This window comes from Salvelinus fontinalis, chromosome 4 (assembly GCF_029448725.1).
Source record: "Salvelinus fontinalis isolate EN_2023a chromosome 4, ASM2944872v1, whole genome shotgun sequence".
Classification (NCBI taxonomy): domain Eukaryota; kingdom Metazoa; phylum Chordata; class Actinopteri; order Salmoniformes; family Salmonidae; genus Salvelinus; species Salvelinus fontinalis.
The window spans coordinates 18,574,332-18,591,879 of NC_074668.1; the positions used below are offsets into that span (position 1 = coordinate 18,574,332).

Below are 17,548 nucleotides of genomic sequence, written 5' to 3' on the forward strand. Positions count from 1 at the left end.
TCATATTAAGCAATTTATGTCATAATCCAGACAATTTCAAACAGTTGCTGGTTCAGCACTAAAGCTCACTGCTTCAACACTGAATCTCCCTGGGCATTCCAATGTGAGAGTTTGGCCCAAAGTTTGTTTTGGATCTTCCAAAAATGAATAGAAAGGTTCATTGGGGAGGGGTGTTAAGCATACATTTAAAATCTGCATCCAAAATTATTGAGAAAACAATTCAAAGTAGCAGAGCGCACTCAACAAATGAGACGCTTAGTCAGCCTGCTGAAATAATTAATTTGCACAAACCTACAAATGACTATATGGGTCCACTAATACGGGACTATTAAAAGGCTCAGTGCACTACTTCCAGAGGCTATGCTTGGAGTTTAAAATGTCTAATGAACAAAATCAAAAAAGGATCCTGTCAAGTTCAATAATAACAACAAAAAATGGTTACTCCAGTGAAAAAGGGATCTAACAAATGAGCCACTGACAACCAAAAGAAAGCGGGTATGGTTTTAAAACGGGTAGTGAAAGGCATCCATGGGGTTTCCTTACTCACTGGGTGCTGGCCAAGCAAACTCAAGTAGGGTCTTAACAAACCATGGATGCCCACTAGATCTGCATGATAAACAAAAAATAAAATAAAAACATTTAGGGAATAAAAACAAAAAGGTGGAGCAAGCCAAACAGGGTAAATAAGACAACAAAGGCTTTAACTTAAAGAGGAAGCGCTAAATAGCCATGTAGCTCTTCAAACATCTCTCATGCCAACTGAAGCATGGGCTGTACAGCTCTTAAATATCACCTGTGCCAACCAACCTCAAACTAAAGCCTGTAACGGTGCCTTTTAGAAACATTGGTTATATTTTTTATCATTCATAAAATGTAAATAAAATAGTTCTTAATTTAAACACTATTCATATTTCAAAGCACATGCACACTAAGGTCTCAATTGATAGCAAGACAGCCTTTCCTAGCATTAACAGATGCTGTGATGTTTTAAAGCAGACTCTGCTCAAGGAAGGATTGCATTTTCATATTACTGCATTGTCGGAACTAGAAGCACAAGCATTTCGCTACACTCGCATTAACATCTGCTAACCATGTGTATGTGACAAATAAAATTTGATTTGACTATGCTTTCAAGGTAAGGAAAGTTTTGTTATTTGGGTCTGTCCTTTTAATTTAGAAAGAGCATGTCACAAGACATTTGATCATGCGTTTTCGATTACGTGTGTTTGAAAAAGCAGAACAAACCCATGTGAGCATTACTAAAGGCACTAAATAAAACCCGCTCTGAGATCATCAATGAATTCTGGTAATAGCACGTTAACAAGTTAGTATGACTCACAATGTCCCCATAGCCTTATCCTGAAAGTGAGAGAACTGAGAGACGATGTCCCACCATGGCCAACAGAGGAAAGCAAAGAGCTTAAATAACAATATATAATAACCTCCCTTACCCTCAGAACTGCCTCAATTCGTCAGGACATGGTGTTGAAAGCGTTCCATTGGGATGCTGGCCCATGTTGACTCCGATGCTTTCCAAAGTGGTGTAAAGTTAGCTGGATCATTCTTGATACACACAGGAAACTGTTGAGCGTGAAAACCACAGCAGCATTGCAGTGCTCAACACAAACCTACTACCATACCCAGTCCAAAAGTACTTAAATTTGTCTTCCTCATTCACCCCTTGATCGGCACACTTACACAATCCATGTCTCAGTTGTCTCAAGGCTTAAAAAGGGCACCAAAAAATATCTACAGCGTTGAAGGTCCCCAAGAACACAGTGGCTTCCATCATTCTTAAATGGAAGAAGTTTGGAACCACCAAAACTCTTCCTAGAACTTGACGCCTGGCCAAACTGAGGAGAAAGGCCTTGGTCAGGGAGGTGACCAAGAACACGATGGTTACTCTGACAGAGCTTCAGAGTTCCTTTGTGGAGATGGGGGAACCTTCTCTGCAGCGCTTCACCAATCAGGCCTTTATGGTAGTGTGGCCAGACGAAAGCCACTCCTCAGTAAAAAGGTACATGCCAGCCCGCTTGGAGTTTGCCAAAAGGCACCTAGAGGACTCCCAGACCATGAGAAACAAGATTCTCTGGTCTGATGAAACCAAGATTGAACTCTGGCCTGAATGCCAAGCGTCACGTCTGGAGGAAACCTGGCACCATCCCTATGGTGAAGCTTGGTGGTGGCAGCATCATGCTGTGGGGATGTTTATCAGCAGCAGGGACTGGGAGACTAGTCAGATCGAGGGAAAGATGAACGGAGAAATGTACAGAGAGATCCTTGATGAAACCCTGCTCCAGAGCGCTCAGGACCTCAGACTGGGGCGAAGGTTTACCTTCCAACAGGACATCAACCCTAAGCACACAGCCAAGACAACGTAGGAATGGCTTCAGGACAAGTCTCAATGTCCTTGAGTGGCCCTGCCAAAGCCCGGACTTGAACCCGATCAAACATCTCTGAAGAGACCTGAAAATAGCTGTGCATCGACGCTCTCCATCCAACTTGGCAGAGCTTGAGAGGATCTACAGAGAAGAATGGGAGAAACTTCCCAAATACAGGTCTGCCAAGCTTGTAACACCATACTCAAGAAGACTCGAGGCTGTAATCACTGCCAAAGGTGCTTCGACAAAGTATTGAGTAAAGGGTCTGAATACTTCTGTAAAATGTGAAATTTCCATTCGAGTTTACATAAATTTTTCTTAACATTTCTAAAAACCTGTTTTAGCTTTGTCATTATGGGGTATTGTGTGTAGATTGGGGGAAGAAAACAATTTAATCCATTTTAGAATAAGGCCGTAATGTAACAAGTGGAAAAAGTCAAGGTCTGAATACTTACCGAATGCACGGGTTATCTTTTTTTCAATGGGAAATACTGCGGGGTCACCATAATGACTATCCTAGTAATGCTTGTCAATTGCCCTTTAAAACACGACAGGATAACGCTTCCTTAAAACTATCAAAACATGACCATTGATATCCCATAGGATTTATTACAAAACAGTTAATTGAAAGTGGGCTTTGTTTATTTAATGTTCCAACCCCAAATACAAGTAGGCTACTGTATGAGAGTGGTGAACTCTACAGTGAAGAGGCTTCTATGCAAAAGTATGTATAAATCAGAGGATATGTATAATAATACATTTAAATGAATAGAGTAGAGGTACAGTTATGGTGGTCTTGGTTTGGCTGTCTTCAGTCTTTGAAACTAACATGTGCCATATCAGCGATAGGGGCCTTGCCTCCTCCATTCTCAAGACCTGAGTCACTGGCAAAGTCCTCATAGTCACTGCTCAAGTTGCCAAAATCCTCATTGTCAAACTCATCTAAGTCTTTCTTCCTCAGAGTGCATCCTGTCTTCTTTTGGTTGGTGTCTTCCTCCTCTTCCTGCTTCTTTGTGTCAACCCTATTAGGTGAAAGCAGAATGAAAAAAAGATTCATGAAAAATTCAACCCTTTAGATTTTTACAGCCTGAAAGTAGTAGTCCCATCTATAATTTAGCCCAAACAACTACCTCTTTACCTACTGTATTTATTTATTTTGCTCCTTTGCACCCCATTATTTCTATCTCTACTTTGCACCTTCTTCCACTGCAAACCAACCATTCGTGTTATTTTTTTTACTTGCTATATTGTATTTACTTCGCCACCATGGCCTTTTTATATATATTTTTATTTATTTATATATATATTTTGTTTGCCTTCACCTCCCTTATCTCACCTCACTTGCTCATATTGTATATAGACTTATTTTCACTGTATTATTGACTGTATGTTTGTTTTACTCCATGTGTAACTATGTGTTGTTGTATTGTGTCGAACTGCTTTGCTTTATCTTGGCCAGGTCGCAATTGTAAATGAGAACGTGTTCTCAATTTGCCTACCTGGTTAAATAAAGGTGAAATAAAATAAATAAATAAAAAGTGGTCCAACAGCACACGTTGTTATTCAGACACAAAAGCCTATTGAACTAATTGTGGTTCGGGGTTAATTGTAACACATTTGTTTTACTTTTTGGCCAGTTGAGTTCAAAATGTGATACAAACAACTTAGATTTGTCTGCTACAAATTGATGTACAGTTGAAGTCAGAAGTTTACATACACCTTAGCCAAATACATTTAAACTCAGTATTTCACAATTCCTGACATCTAATCCAATTAAAAATTCCCTGTGTTAGGTCAGTTAGGATGACCACTTTATTTTAAGAATGTGAAATGTCAGAATAATAGTAGAGAATGATTTATTTCCGTTTTTATTTCTTTCATCACATTCCCAGTGGGTCAGACGTTTACATACACACTTAGCATTTGGTAGCATTGCCGTTAAATTGTTGAACTTGGGTCAAACGTCTCAGGTAGCCTTCCACAAGATTCCCACAATAAGTTGGGTGGCTTTTGGCCTATTCCTCATGACAGAGCTGGTGTAACTGAGTCAGGTTTGTAGGCCTCCTTGCTCGCACACAATATTTCAGTTCTGCACACAATTTTTCTATGGGATTGAGGTCCCTTTGTGATGGCCACTCCAATTCCTTGACTTTGGTGCCCTTAAGCCATTTTGGAAGTATGCTTGGGATCATTGTTCATTTGGAAGACCCATTTGCGACCAAGCTTTAACTTCCTGACTGATGTCTCGAGATGATGTGGATATATTGAAGCAAAATTTTCCTCCCTCATGAAGCCATCTATTTTGTGAAGTGCACAAGTCCCTCCTGCAGCAAAGCACCCCCACAACATCATGCTGCCACCCTCGTGCTTCTCAGTTGGGATGGTGTTCTTTGGCTTGCAAGCATCCCCCCTTTTCCTCCAAACATAACAATGGTCATTATGGCCAAACAATTCCATTTTTATTTCATCAGACCAGAGGACATTTCCCCAAAAAGTACAATCCCATGTGCAGTCGCAAACAGTAGTCTGGCTTTTTTAATGGCGGTTTTGGAACAGTGGCTTCTTCCTTGCTGAGCGGCCTTTCAGGTTATGTCGATATAGGACTCGTTTTACTGTGGATATAGATACTTTTGTACCCGTTTCCTCCAGCATCTTCACAAGGTCCTTTGCTGTTGTTCTGGGATTGATTAACACTTTTCTCACCAAAGTACGTTCATCTCTAGGAGACAGAACACGTCTCCTTCCTGTGCAGTATGACGGCTGTGTGGTCCCATGGTGTTTACACTTGCGTACTATTGTTTATACAGATGAACATGGTACCTGAAATTGCTCCCAAGGATAAAACAGATGTAGAGGTCTACAATCGTTTTTCTGTGGTCTTGGCTGATTTCTTTTGATTTTCCCATGATGTCAAGCAAAGAGGCACTGAGTTTGAAGGTAGGCCTTGAAATGCATCCACAAGTACACCTCCAACTGATTCAAATGATGTCAATTAGCCTATCAGAAGCTTCTAAAGACATGACATAACTTTCTGAAATTTCCCAAGCTGTTTAAAGGCACAGTCAACTTAGTGTATGTCAACTTCTGACCCACTGTAAATGTGATAGTGAATTAAGTGAAATAATCTGTCTGTAAACAATTGTTGGAAAAATGACTTGTGTCATGCACAAAGTAGATGTCCTAACCGACTTGCAAAAACTATAGTTGTTAACTAATAAATTTGTGGAGTGATTGAAAAACGAGTTTTAATGACTCCAACCTAAGTGTATGTAAACTTCCGACTTCAACTGTAGCCATTATCATTTTAAAGCAAACAGAATGCATAATTTTGTCTCAAACAAGGAGCGTTACAACCGAGGGTCAATTGTAACATACTTTAACAGTGTTTGTGGTAAAATGAAACATTAAAAGAATATCCTATAATTAACACGTGCATTTCAAGAATTAATGCATTTTTATCGAAAACTATTTTGGGAAATAAAATTTGCTGAGCGTGGCACAGTGACTTGCCTCTTCACATGACTTTGTAACTAAACTGAGCATGTGCACGGTGAATCACATGATTCTAGCTTGTTCCTGATTGGCGATATTGAAACTGACAGGCTATTTCCCCGGTCTTCCCTACGCACCCATATTATTATTAGGGATTACTACTAGGTTACATTTATAAGCAGTCAATTTCAAACGCTAAGATGTGTTCATGTCAAGTGCAGTGAAAATACATTTAGTTGTATCAGAACAACCAGTAATTGGAACAGAACTTTCTGCCTTCACCCCCATTTAATTTATTTTCTATTTGTTAAGCACCTTGAAATGCATTTGTTGTAAGAAATGTGCTATAGACATGCAAATAAAATTTCATTTGATCAAGATTTAAAGCGCTAACATGAGTACTCAAACAAATTCATGAGTACTTGAACACGAAGAGTTTTCACCACTGAAGGCCATTTAAAGTTGCCAGAATTCTCACACGCATTTCATAATAATCTGTGTTATCATTACTTATCTGACAAAGACTTCTGTATAGTCGAAACGCTGTAATTATGGTGTTCCAATAAAGCACTGGAGAGCAGTAATATTCTGTGGGCCACCCGCTCATGCCTTTATTATAACATTACTTATACATAGAGCTAATCTCGAGGTATGAAAACAATTAACACCGTGGTAAATTTCATAATAAATGATCCCTCTAACATGCTATACTGAACAAAAATATAAATGCAAATGTAAAGTGTTGGTCGCATGTTTTATGAGCTGAAATAGAAGATGCCAGAAATGTCCCATTCGCACAAAAAGCTTCAAATTTTGTGCACAAATGTCTACATCCCTGTTAGTGAGCATTTCTCCTTTGCCAAGATAATCCATCCACCTGACAGGCGTGGCATATCAAGAAGCTAATTAAACCTCATGATCATTACACAGGTGCACCTTGTGCTGGGGACAATAAAAGGCCCATCTAAAATGTGCAGTTGTGTCACAACACAATGCCACAGATGTCTCAAGTTGAGGGAGCGTGTAGTTGGTATGCTGATTGCAAAGCGGTTGCCTGAGAAGTTAATGTTAATTTCTCTAACATAAACAAACCGCCTCCAACATTGTTTTAGAGAACTTGGTAGTATTTCCAACCAGCCTCAACTGCAGACCACGTGAAGCCACGCCAGCCCAGGACCTCCACATCCGGCTTCTTCACCTGCGGGATCATCTGAGACCAGCCAACCAGACAGGTGATGTAACTGTGGGTTTGCATAACCGAAGAATTGTGCCACAAATTTCTGTCAGAAACCATCTCAGGGAAGCTCATCTGCATGCTCGTTGCCCTCACCAGGGTCTTGACCTGACTGCAGTTCGGCGTCGTAACGAACTTCAGTGGGCAAACGATCACCTTCGATGACCACTGGCACGTTGGAGAAGCGTGCCCTTCACGGATGAATCCCAGTTGCAACTGCACCGGGCAGATGGCAGACAGCGTGTACGTGAACAGAGTGCCCCAGTGGGGTTATAGTATGGGCAGGCATAAGCTACGGACAACAAACAATTGCATTTTATAGATGTCTGTGCATTCAAATTGCCATACCATGTAGAGATCCTGAGGCCCATTGTCGTACCATTCATCCACCGCCATCCCCTCATGTTTCAGCATGATAATGCACAGCCCCATGTCACAAGGATTTGTACACAATTCCTGGAAGCCGAAAATGTCCCAGTTCTTCCAAGGCCTGCATACTCACCAGACATTGAGCATGTTTGGAATGCTCTGGATTGAGGTGTGCGACAGCGTGTTCCAGTTCCCGCCAATATTCAGAAACTTCGTACAGCCATTGAAGCGGAGTGGGACAACACTCCACAATCAACAGCCTGATCAAATCTATGCGAAGGAAATGTGTCGCGCCGCATGAGGCAAATGGAGGTCACGCCAGATACTGACTGATTTTCTGATCCCCATCGCTAAATTATTTTAAAGCTTTCCAGAGATTTGGGCATAATGAATTTACTTAAATTGACTGATTTCCTTATATGAACTATAACTCAGTAAAATCTTTGAAATTGTTGCATTTATATTTTTCTTCAGTGTAGTTTTCATTTATCTCAAATCCAAAAGGACAGTGTCATGTCGGATGTTGATATCGGTCATTCAAAACAACAAATTACATGCTAAATGAGAACATAGTTATTATTTAGCTTACAATGAATTAGGTAAATGTGTACCATTTGTTTTCAACCAGTAGACGGCAGTAGAAACAGACATCCCTGTTCCCAAGCAACACCTCTGCCAGCTTAGCCGACTGCTTGTGGGCTTTAGACTCACATACACCATATTGTAGGAAGTAGGAACACTCACGGAATTACGATGTCCTCTTTCTTCCCACACTTGGCACAAAGCTCCAGCTTCAGGGCACAGGGTTTACAAATGACGTGATACGCATCCTTCACGGTCTTCTGAGAACATTTCACACTGAAACACATAGAAACACTCCCTGAATACCCATGTCCTCCTCTCACACCCCTTCACTAGCCAACATTTCACCCATACATATCCCCAAAAGCTTTCCTTGGTTTTCCTACTAACACACAATTAAATTGGACATGCATGTTTGGTTTTGATTTGGAGTGGTAGCATCTAACAAGTGCATTTAATTATTTCCTGGCCACTGCAAACGACGACTTTCCAATCAGAACTGTCTACAGATATACCTTCCAACACAGGACGCGGACTACTAAAACAAGTACAGTCATTTGCCGAGTACTTAAAAACTTCTTGCCACTAGGGGAGTGCCATTTCGACACAGCACAAATTTGTACCCAATTTAAACGGCCTCGTACTCAATTCTTGCTCGTACAATATGCATATTATTCTTACTATTGGATAAAAAACACTCTAGTTTCTAAAACCGTTGGAATTATGTCTGTGGGTGAAACAGAACTCTCTGCAGCGAAATCCATGACAGGAACTGCGAAGGTCTGAAAACTAGGCTCTGCTCTCAGATCAGTTTAAAGCCCTGTATGTATCCTATGGGTCGACATGAACTGCACCCGCCTTCCCCTGGATGTCAGTAACCAATGAGAAGTGGAATGGACTTTCTGCGTAGTTCCCAGAGTTTATAAAAGGCCAAGGAGCGAGAGGACCTATCTTTTCAACGCTCGCCATTTCGCAAAGCAAGACCTCAGGATGGCATTTTGGAACGCTCAGTTATCGACCTTAGATATATCAGTCTGTAATTTAATTAATTATGGGTGTTAGAAACATCATAACGAAGTTATTTTAAACCGAGTTATATCAGTTTATGCGAGTATATTGCTATTTTCGGAATTTCCTTAGTATTGAGTATAAAGATTTGGGCATGCCGTTTGTTATAGCTACTTGTTAGCTGCTACTTCCGAATTTGAACACAACGTTTTACAACGAAGCAACAATTATTTTGGACAAAGGACCACTTCGCCAAGATTCTGATGGAAGCTCGTCCAAAAGTAAGAGCTATTTATGATGTTATTCCGTATTTATGTGGAAAAATGTAAACGTATTTGTCCGCCATTATTGCGGCACTAGTCTGGCTGTAACGCACACTGTATGTCTAATAACGTTAATTTTAAAAATCTAACTCGGCGATTGCATTAAGAACTAATTTGTCTTTCAATTGCTGTCCAACCTGTATTTTTTTAGTCAAGTTTATGAATAGCTTTCGATAAGAATGGGTGCCTTTCCAAGATGGCGCAGGACAGATTGCTTGATTGTTTGCCCACTAATCACGTTGTGTAACCACGAATTGTGCGGCTAAATATGCACATTTTCAAACCAACTCTATATGAATTGTGTAATATGATGTTACAGGACTGTCATCTGAAGAATTCTGAGAAGGTTAGTGAAAAGATTAATAGCGCTTGATGGTTTATAACGTTATTGCTATTTTTGCCTTGAATCAATGCTGCTGTGTGACTGACTATTGTAGTAAGCTAAGATAATGCTATATTGTGTTTGCTGTAAAACACTTAGAAAATCTGAAATATTGGCTATATTCACAAGATCTGTGTCTTTCATCTGCTGTACGCTGTGTATTTTTAAGAAATGTTTTATGATGAGTAATTAGCTAATACACGATGGTCTCTGTAGTTATTCTAGTCATTTTAGTGAGAGTTGTGATGGGGGCTGCAATTGTAAACTATGATTTATACCTGAAATATGCACATTTTTCTAACAAAACATATTTATTGTATAGCATAGGTTATCAGACTGTCATCTGATGAGGTTGTTTCTTGGTTAGTGGCTATTTATATCTTTATTTGGTCGAATTTGTGATAGCTACTGATGCAGTAAGAAAATGGTGAAGTATGAGAGTGGTGTCTTTTGCTAACGTGGTTAGCTAATAGATTTACATATTGTGTCTTCCCTGTAAAACATTTTAAAAATCAGAGATGATGGCTTGAATCACAAGATCTGTATCTTTCATTTGGTGTCTTGGACTTGTGATTTCATGTGATTTGTGATTTTTATGATATCCCTGTAACTTTAGGCTAGGCTATGCTAGTCAGCTTTTGTGATGGGGGTGCTCCCGGATCCAGGTTTGTGAGGCGTTAGAGGTTAACTCCAACACTTATGTCCTAAGACAGAATGTTACTGTTAAAATAACTGTACTTACTGTTATTAAGTACAGCTGGTAGCCTAGCAGTTATGAGTGTTAGGCCAGTAACCGTAAAGTAACGGTAAGGCAACTGGTTTGAATCCCCGAGCCGACTAGGTGTAAAATAACCCTAAACCTTGATCTAGGCACTAACCCCTAATTGCTCCTGTAAAACAGTCGGGGTAAGAGTGTCAGCTAAATCGAAAATGTAAAACAATCAACTGTAAACATGACGTCAAGCTTTGTAGGGCTAGATAAGTATGTTACGCCGTTTGGGTCTTTGCATGTCAAAAGATACAATGTGTACGACGCAAAAAAATGAACGCTTTTTTTGACGTGCAGTCATATTCAGGTCCTGATTGGTCAACAAGCTTATTTGACACGTCAAATAGTGTTATTTGACGTGTCAAATAAGCTTGTTGACCAATCAGGACCTGAATATGACTGCACGTCAAAAAAAGCGTTCATCATTTTTTTACGTCGTTATTACACAATCACTCGTATTTCACATGTCAGTCACAACGATTCATCAATTCGTATGCTATGATGATGGTAAGGTTCTCTCGCGCACCTACAGTGCTGGTCATAAAAAGCTAGCTAACTGATGGATGCAAACAACGTTCTTCCCCAAAACCATAGCAAAACGACAATCTGTTTCAGTAGCTATATAGTTAGCTAGCTAACCATATAGCTAGGTGTCAACTAAAATAACCCTAATTTATAAGACAGTTCTTATTTGATTAATGGTGGTTGGAACCATCTGTGTGAAGCTAGCCACAATAAGGATTAGCCACAATAGTGGACTTTGCGGGGGCCCACACGGGACTGTGGGACTGTGGCTCAGTTGGTAGAGCATGGCGCTTGCAACGCCAGGGTTGTGGGTTCGTTTCCCATGGGGGGCCAGTACAAAAAAAAGTATGAATGTATGTACTTGTAAGTCGCTCTGGATAAGAGCGTCTGCTAAATGACTTAAAATGTAAAACTTTGCGGTTAGCCTTCAAAATAAAAGTATATAAATTGACAGTGATGCAAATGAATACAAATAGTAGAATTATGCCATAATTGAATAGATCATAATAAACAAGGTTGGAATGTTATATTTAAAAAATATCAACAATACTTGTTCATTTGACAAAAATCTGTTGAAATCACACTGGATGTATTAGACTAGAATTGTAAATGGGGGCATATTTATTTCACTGTACAGCCTTACCTACAGATTGTGGCTCAATGACATGGGTCATCAGTCTACTCAGTGACGCCCAGAGAACATTAGCGTTGTAGCTCTTATTGCTGGACTCTGAAACAACTTAATTGAGCCACATTTATTCCCAACCTGTGTATGTGTATTGAACATTATTTGTTGTCAACTCTCCAGAGAAAGACAGCAAGAGCGGTAGAGATGCTATGAATGATCGGCTATGAAAAGCCAACTGACATTTACTCCTGAGGTGCTGACCCGTTGCACCCTCGAAAACCACTGTGATTTTTATTATTTGACCCTGCTGGTCATCTTGGCCATGTTCTGTTATAATCTCCACCCGGCACAGCCAGGAGAGGACTGGCCACCCCTCAGCCTGGTTCCTCTAGGTTTATTCCTAGGTTCCGGCATTTCTAGGGAGTTTTTCCTAGCCACCGTGCTTCTACACCTGAATTGCTTGCTGTTTGGGGTTTTAGGCTGGGTTTCTGTACAGCACTTTGTGACATTGGCTAATGTAAGAAGGGCTTTATAAATACATTTGATTGATTCCCGAGGAAAAACAATACTGCACAGATGTTTGTCTGATAACTGAGGACGTTGGGAAAAAATATCTTGGTATTGAGTAGACTGATACCCAATCCTTAGGTAAAGCTGTACAGTGCAATATGAATGTCAATACACACAATAGGCTGTGGGAGGTGATTTCACACAGTCACAGTCTCACGATAAGTGCTACAATGGTAATATTTGCGTAAACTCTTCACAGTTGTGTTCTGTGGGTGTCACCAAGTAGACTGATACCCCATTTCATTGCTTCACATTCCAACCTTGTTTAACATTATTTAGTCTAAATATGGCATGATTCCACCAATTGTAAAATTCTGCATCACTTTCAAAATAGGTGCTTTTATTCAGAAGTCAAACAGAAAATTCCACTATTGTGCCTACTCCTTATTGTGGCTAGCTTCGCAACATATAAACCAGTCCGGTCAAGCCTCACTAGCCAGATGAAGCTAGCTGGCTGCTTATAACGTTAGCTTTGGGCAACATGGTTAAGTAGTTGGCTAGTTATTTATTTTTATGAACTGAAGTTCAATTGCAATAGGCGAACAACAAGTGGCTACCTAGCTAATACTTACAAGGATTCCTAAATCATTGCTAAGAATTTTGAAAATGACTGCAGTTTCTACTGTTCATTGTTTTCAGGCTGGTTGTATTGGTGCTAGCTAGGTACCAAGCTAAAGCTAGCTAGCTACCCCAGAAGTAGCGGTCGAACAAATAATGCCTTATTACCAACGCGGTATTGTAAACATTGTTCGTGAACCGAGGTAAAGACAGATTCAGGATGGATATTCGCCTGTAGTTTTCCTTATGTCCACCAACAGCAGTTAGGGACTGTCAACAGTGACATATCACATTATTCAAATTGCAATAGCTCTTTAACCATTACTCCTAAAACTGGTTCTAGCTAACCCGATGGCATAGACACATTGCACACACTTTTTTTGTCGATTTACATCTCGCACTATTTTAAATTAATTATTTATTTAATTTCAATAGCTCCTTGGACCTACTGACTTCGAACAAGGTTCAGAATGTACACTCAGTGGGCCTACACATTGCACACCCTTTAGTTTGTACATTTATCTCACGCAATTTTACATGAATTCAATGAAATTAGAAATATTGAAAAACAATAGCTCCTTGATCATGTAACCTACTAACTTCAAACAAGGTTCAGAATGTCCCCAGACTACCCTTCTATACTACAAACCCTTTAGTTTGTACATTTTCATCTCACACCTTTTTACATGAATTTCTCACACTTTCTAATTTCAACAGCTCCTTGGTTGTGACCTACTGACCTCAAAACTACTTTCAGAATGTCCACGGACTGGCGGGTTGAGGCGTCTAGTGAGGTAACGTGACCAATCCAGGAGATGTTCTTTCTTTGTGAAGGGCAGGGCGCCCTGGAAAGGGTTTGCCACGAGAGAGGGGCCCATGCCCTGGAAAGCTTTGTGGCGTCCTGTGAGCTCTCGGTCCTGGAATATGGGGCTTTTGGTCAAGCATGAAAATGTGAGGGCGGTTCCACCAGACAATGATTTGCTGTAGGGCTCTTGTAAACTAATCCTTACCTTTACAGGAAGCCAGAGAATTATTATTTTCTGTTGCTTCTTCCAACACCCGGTTGATGGTGCCGCTAGATACTGAGACGTGCATTTGGTTTTCAATCCTATAAGTATTGGGCTGGCACTTTATGTCGATTGGGTGTAAAAAAAAAAAAAAGTTAAAGTCCGCTGAAGGTTAGTAGCGGCAACTGATGTCCAGTTTGTAAGACAGAAAAGCCTCTGATGTTACCGCCAGATGTGACTCGACTGGATGTCAATATGATGCTATCCGACTGTTGCATGCTACCCTTCGCGGTCGCACTCAAACCACCTTTGGGGTGTAAACAGCAGGACATAATTAAGAGTATCTTGAGGTAGCCAAATGCCTTGTCATCTAATTAGTGACATGCATGAATGGATGAACGAGATTCCCACTGTCCCTACCTACTATCTAGCGAAACCACAGCCAAGGGAACAGGCTTGACGGAATCAGTGGGGAAAGAAGACCCTGTTGAGCTTGACTCTAGTCTGGCACTGTGAAGAGACAAGATATGTAGAATAAGTGGGAGGCCTCGGCCAGCGGTGAAATACCACTACTCTTATAATTTTATCACTTACCCGGTGAGGCAAGCCCTGAGCGAGCTCTCGCTTCTCCTCGCTCCGGGGACAGTGGCAGGTGGGGAGTTTGACTGGGGCGGTACAACTGTCAAACGGTAACAGGTGTCCTAAGGCGAGCTCAGGGAAGACAGAAACTTACCGTGGAGCAGAAGGGCAAAAGCTCGCATGATCTTGATTTTCAGTATGAATACAGACTGTAAAAGCGGGGCCTCACGATCCTTCTGACTTTTTGGGGTTTTAAGCAGGAGGCGTCAGAAAAGTTCCCACAGAGATAACTGGCTTGTGGCGGCCAAGCGTTCATAGCGGCATCGCTTTTTGATCCTTTGATGTCGGCTCTTCCTACCACTGTGAAGCAGAATTCACCAAGCGCTGGATTGTTCACCCACTCATAGGGAACGTGAGCTGGGTTTAGACCATCGTGGGACAGGTTAGTTTTACCCTACTGATGTGTTGCTGCATTAGAAATCCTGCTCAGTACGAGAGGAACCGCAGTTTCAGACATTTGGTGTATATGCTTGGCTGAGGAGCCAAATGGTGCAAAGCTACTATCTGTGGGATTATGACTGAACGCCTCCAAGTCAGAATTCCCCCTAAACGTAACAATACTGTAGCGCCGCAGATCTTCGGTTTGCCCGGGACAGCCTGCTTCTTTTGGCAGGTGAGTAGAGCCGTTCGTGACGGGGTTGGGGTGTGGCCGGATGAGTTGCCGCCCCTCTCCTGATGCATGTTTGTGGGGAACCTGGTGCTAAATCCCTCGTAGACGACATGATTCTGGGTCAGGGTTTCGTACGTAGCAGAGCAGCTCACTCACTGCGATCTATTGAAAGTCAGCCCTCGATCCAAGCTTTTGTCGGGGACGGAAGGCCTCTTCCTCCATCATCCTCTTCCTTTACTTACGGGTTACAAGGTGAATGGAGAAGTTCCAGGGGCCGGACACAGAGTGTGAGAGCTCAGGTGGGTAGAAGGCGTAAGACATTGACATTGGGCTCTGGATAGGTAGGGGGTGGTGGTCACCCATCCGCCCGGGCCCGTCCTCTGGTGGGAATGTGACTCAGGTTGGGACTCGCTGTGGAAGTCAAAGTGTTACCAGGTGCACGAGGAGGCCTCCCCCAAGGCGGGGGGCACTTAGAGCCCTGGTGACACTGACTCGTACTACCTCGGACCTCAGACTCAGGGGGCTGTGGGCAGCACTCAGGCTGTGGAGGTTGGAGTGGGGATTTAGTCTCTGAGCGGGAAAAAGCGGGCGGGTCACCAGGAGCACAGAGACTGTTTTGGGTTACCAGGAGCACGTGGTTCCTGACAGCGGGACTATAGATGTCTTAGTAATTCCAGGGAGTAAGCTATACTGTAACAGGCTGACCACACCACTCGCGTCGCATTGCCAAGGGACAAAATAAAAGTCCTTTCTACTTCCGACACAGATCACGCTGCAAGTCCTGCCTCTCCCATCTCCTCATTGGTTTATAGAAGCAGGTACCCACATGGGTGATTGAAAGACAACTGTGTTGCCGGTCGGTGTAGTAATACTATGAAAGTTTAGATGCCAATCACCATATAACTTCAAAGATGCAAAAGCCTGGAAGGAGGAGAGATGACTAAAACGGATTTAGTTGACTTTTTTATGTGTGGATTAATTGTCGGAATAGAGGACATTGTGCATTTCAGGTAAAATAACAACTCAATGTTTATATTCCAGAACAAATTAGCTAGCAACAGCAAGCTAGCCAAATAGGACAAATTAGCTAGCAAGTGCAAGCTAACTAGCTAAATTGCCATATATGTTTAATGCTTTTCGACCTGTCCCCAAATTAATGTAATTGGTTCAGAGTTTGTTTTGATATTTTAACCTGCGTGTCGTGATCGCGTTTGGTGTAGGGGGACAAAATAAATGTATGCACGATGGCGCACGCACGCAGCCGGTTTGGGTTTCGTGTAAGGCCAAGGGAGAGGGGTGTTGACCGGGTAGGGAGAGCAGGTGTAGAGGTCTGGAGGTCTGTAGTTTCAGGGAGTAAGCTATACACTCAGGCCCAGGGAGAGGGCAGGGAGTGTAGGCCTAGAGGCCAGGAGTCAGAGGTCACCAGGTCAATGGGGGCCTGCCTGGAAGGCCCCAGAGAGAAGGCCCAAGTGAATAGGTGTGTGTGACACTGTCCTTCAGGGGAACAAAGCAGGCAATTCAAGTAAAATTGTGTAAGATGAAAATGGACTAACAAAAGGGTGTGCCATGTATAAGGCTAGTCAGTGGACATTCTGAACCTTGGTTGAGTCCAGTAGGTCACATGACCAAGGAGCTGTTGAAATTATAATTGGGTTATTTGAGTTATATCTTTTTTGACACGCAAAGACTCATACGGCGTACCATAGATACGTGGGGTATATGCATACACCTTGGTACATCCTACCTCGATTTGGCTCTCTATTGGATCAAAACGTTCTCAAACGACACTGAGTGCATTTATTTTTAGCATTTATGTGTGTGTGTGTGTGTGTGTGACGTACTAACCATGTTCGGGGTTGGGTGAGGGATTTGTATTTGTTGTACTTGACTTTCCACTCAATAACTTCCTTGCAGCGTTGGCACAACCCGTCGTGGACCTTTGAGTTTGCTATCTGCAACAATATCAGCACCAGATTTACACAGGGAAAAGTAAAACAGACCTAAAATCAGCACTGCATTATCCATACGGAAGGTAGACATAGTTACCAGACAGAATGAATTCAAAAGGTTTGCTAACTAGCCAACTGTTTTGCTAACATACTGCCATCATGTCTTGTATTAATGACGGCGCTATGTAACGTTAGCCAGTCAGACATAGACCGTACCTTTACTTGAACACTTGCTCCATATTTGTCGTTCTTGTAAGCAGTCGTGTTTTGGTGCTTCTGTCCTCGCGAGCGAGATGCGTTGCCTTTTTGAGAACTCATTTTGCTAAAATCAGAATTCAGATCCCACAACACATGGCATGACAAAATAACCCGGAAGAATATGCCTCGTCATGAGTGACGTCGGATAAGGAGTTACAATTTAACTTAGCAAAATCTCAATATCAACGTTTAATAGCATAAAAATCCACATGTAAATATAGTATTGTTCTAATTTAAATATCGTATTGACACTATCTCTTTTAG

General features: G+C 41.7%; 1 protein-coding gene across 1 annotated transcript; it reads right to left on the reverse strand.

Moving 5' to 3' along the window:
- On the reverse strand, positions 1-17,416 carry LOC129853238 (uncharacterized protein C9orf85 homolog). Its single transcript, XM_055919049.1, has 4 exons — positions 17,243-17,416; positions 16,923-17,029; positions 8,221-8,334; positions 1-3,403 (listed from the first exon to the last, which is right to left on the reverse strand). Exons 1-4 carry the CDS (start codon positions 17,342-17,344, stop codon positions 3,193-3,195), a joined length of 534 nt encoding a protein of 177 aa, XP_055775024.1. The 5' UTR covers positions 17,345-17,416; the 3' UTR covers positions 1-3,192.
- Positions 17,417-17,548: the final 132 nt, after the last annotated feature.

Coding starts and splice junctions, on each gene's coding strand:
- LOC129853238 (XM_055919049.1), bottom strand. CDS start 17,344: ATGAGTTCTCAAAAAGGCAACGCATCTCGCTCGCGAGGACAGAAGCAC. Junction 17,030..17,242: donor GAGCAAGTGTTCAAGTAAAG/GTACGGTCTATG, acceptor ATATTGTTGCAG/ATAGCAAACTCAAAGGTCCA. Junction 3,404..8,220: donor AAAGAGGACATCGTAATTCC/GTGAGTGTTCCT, acceptor TTCACCTAATAG/GGTTGACACAAAGAAGCAGG.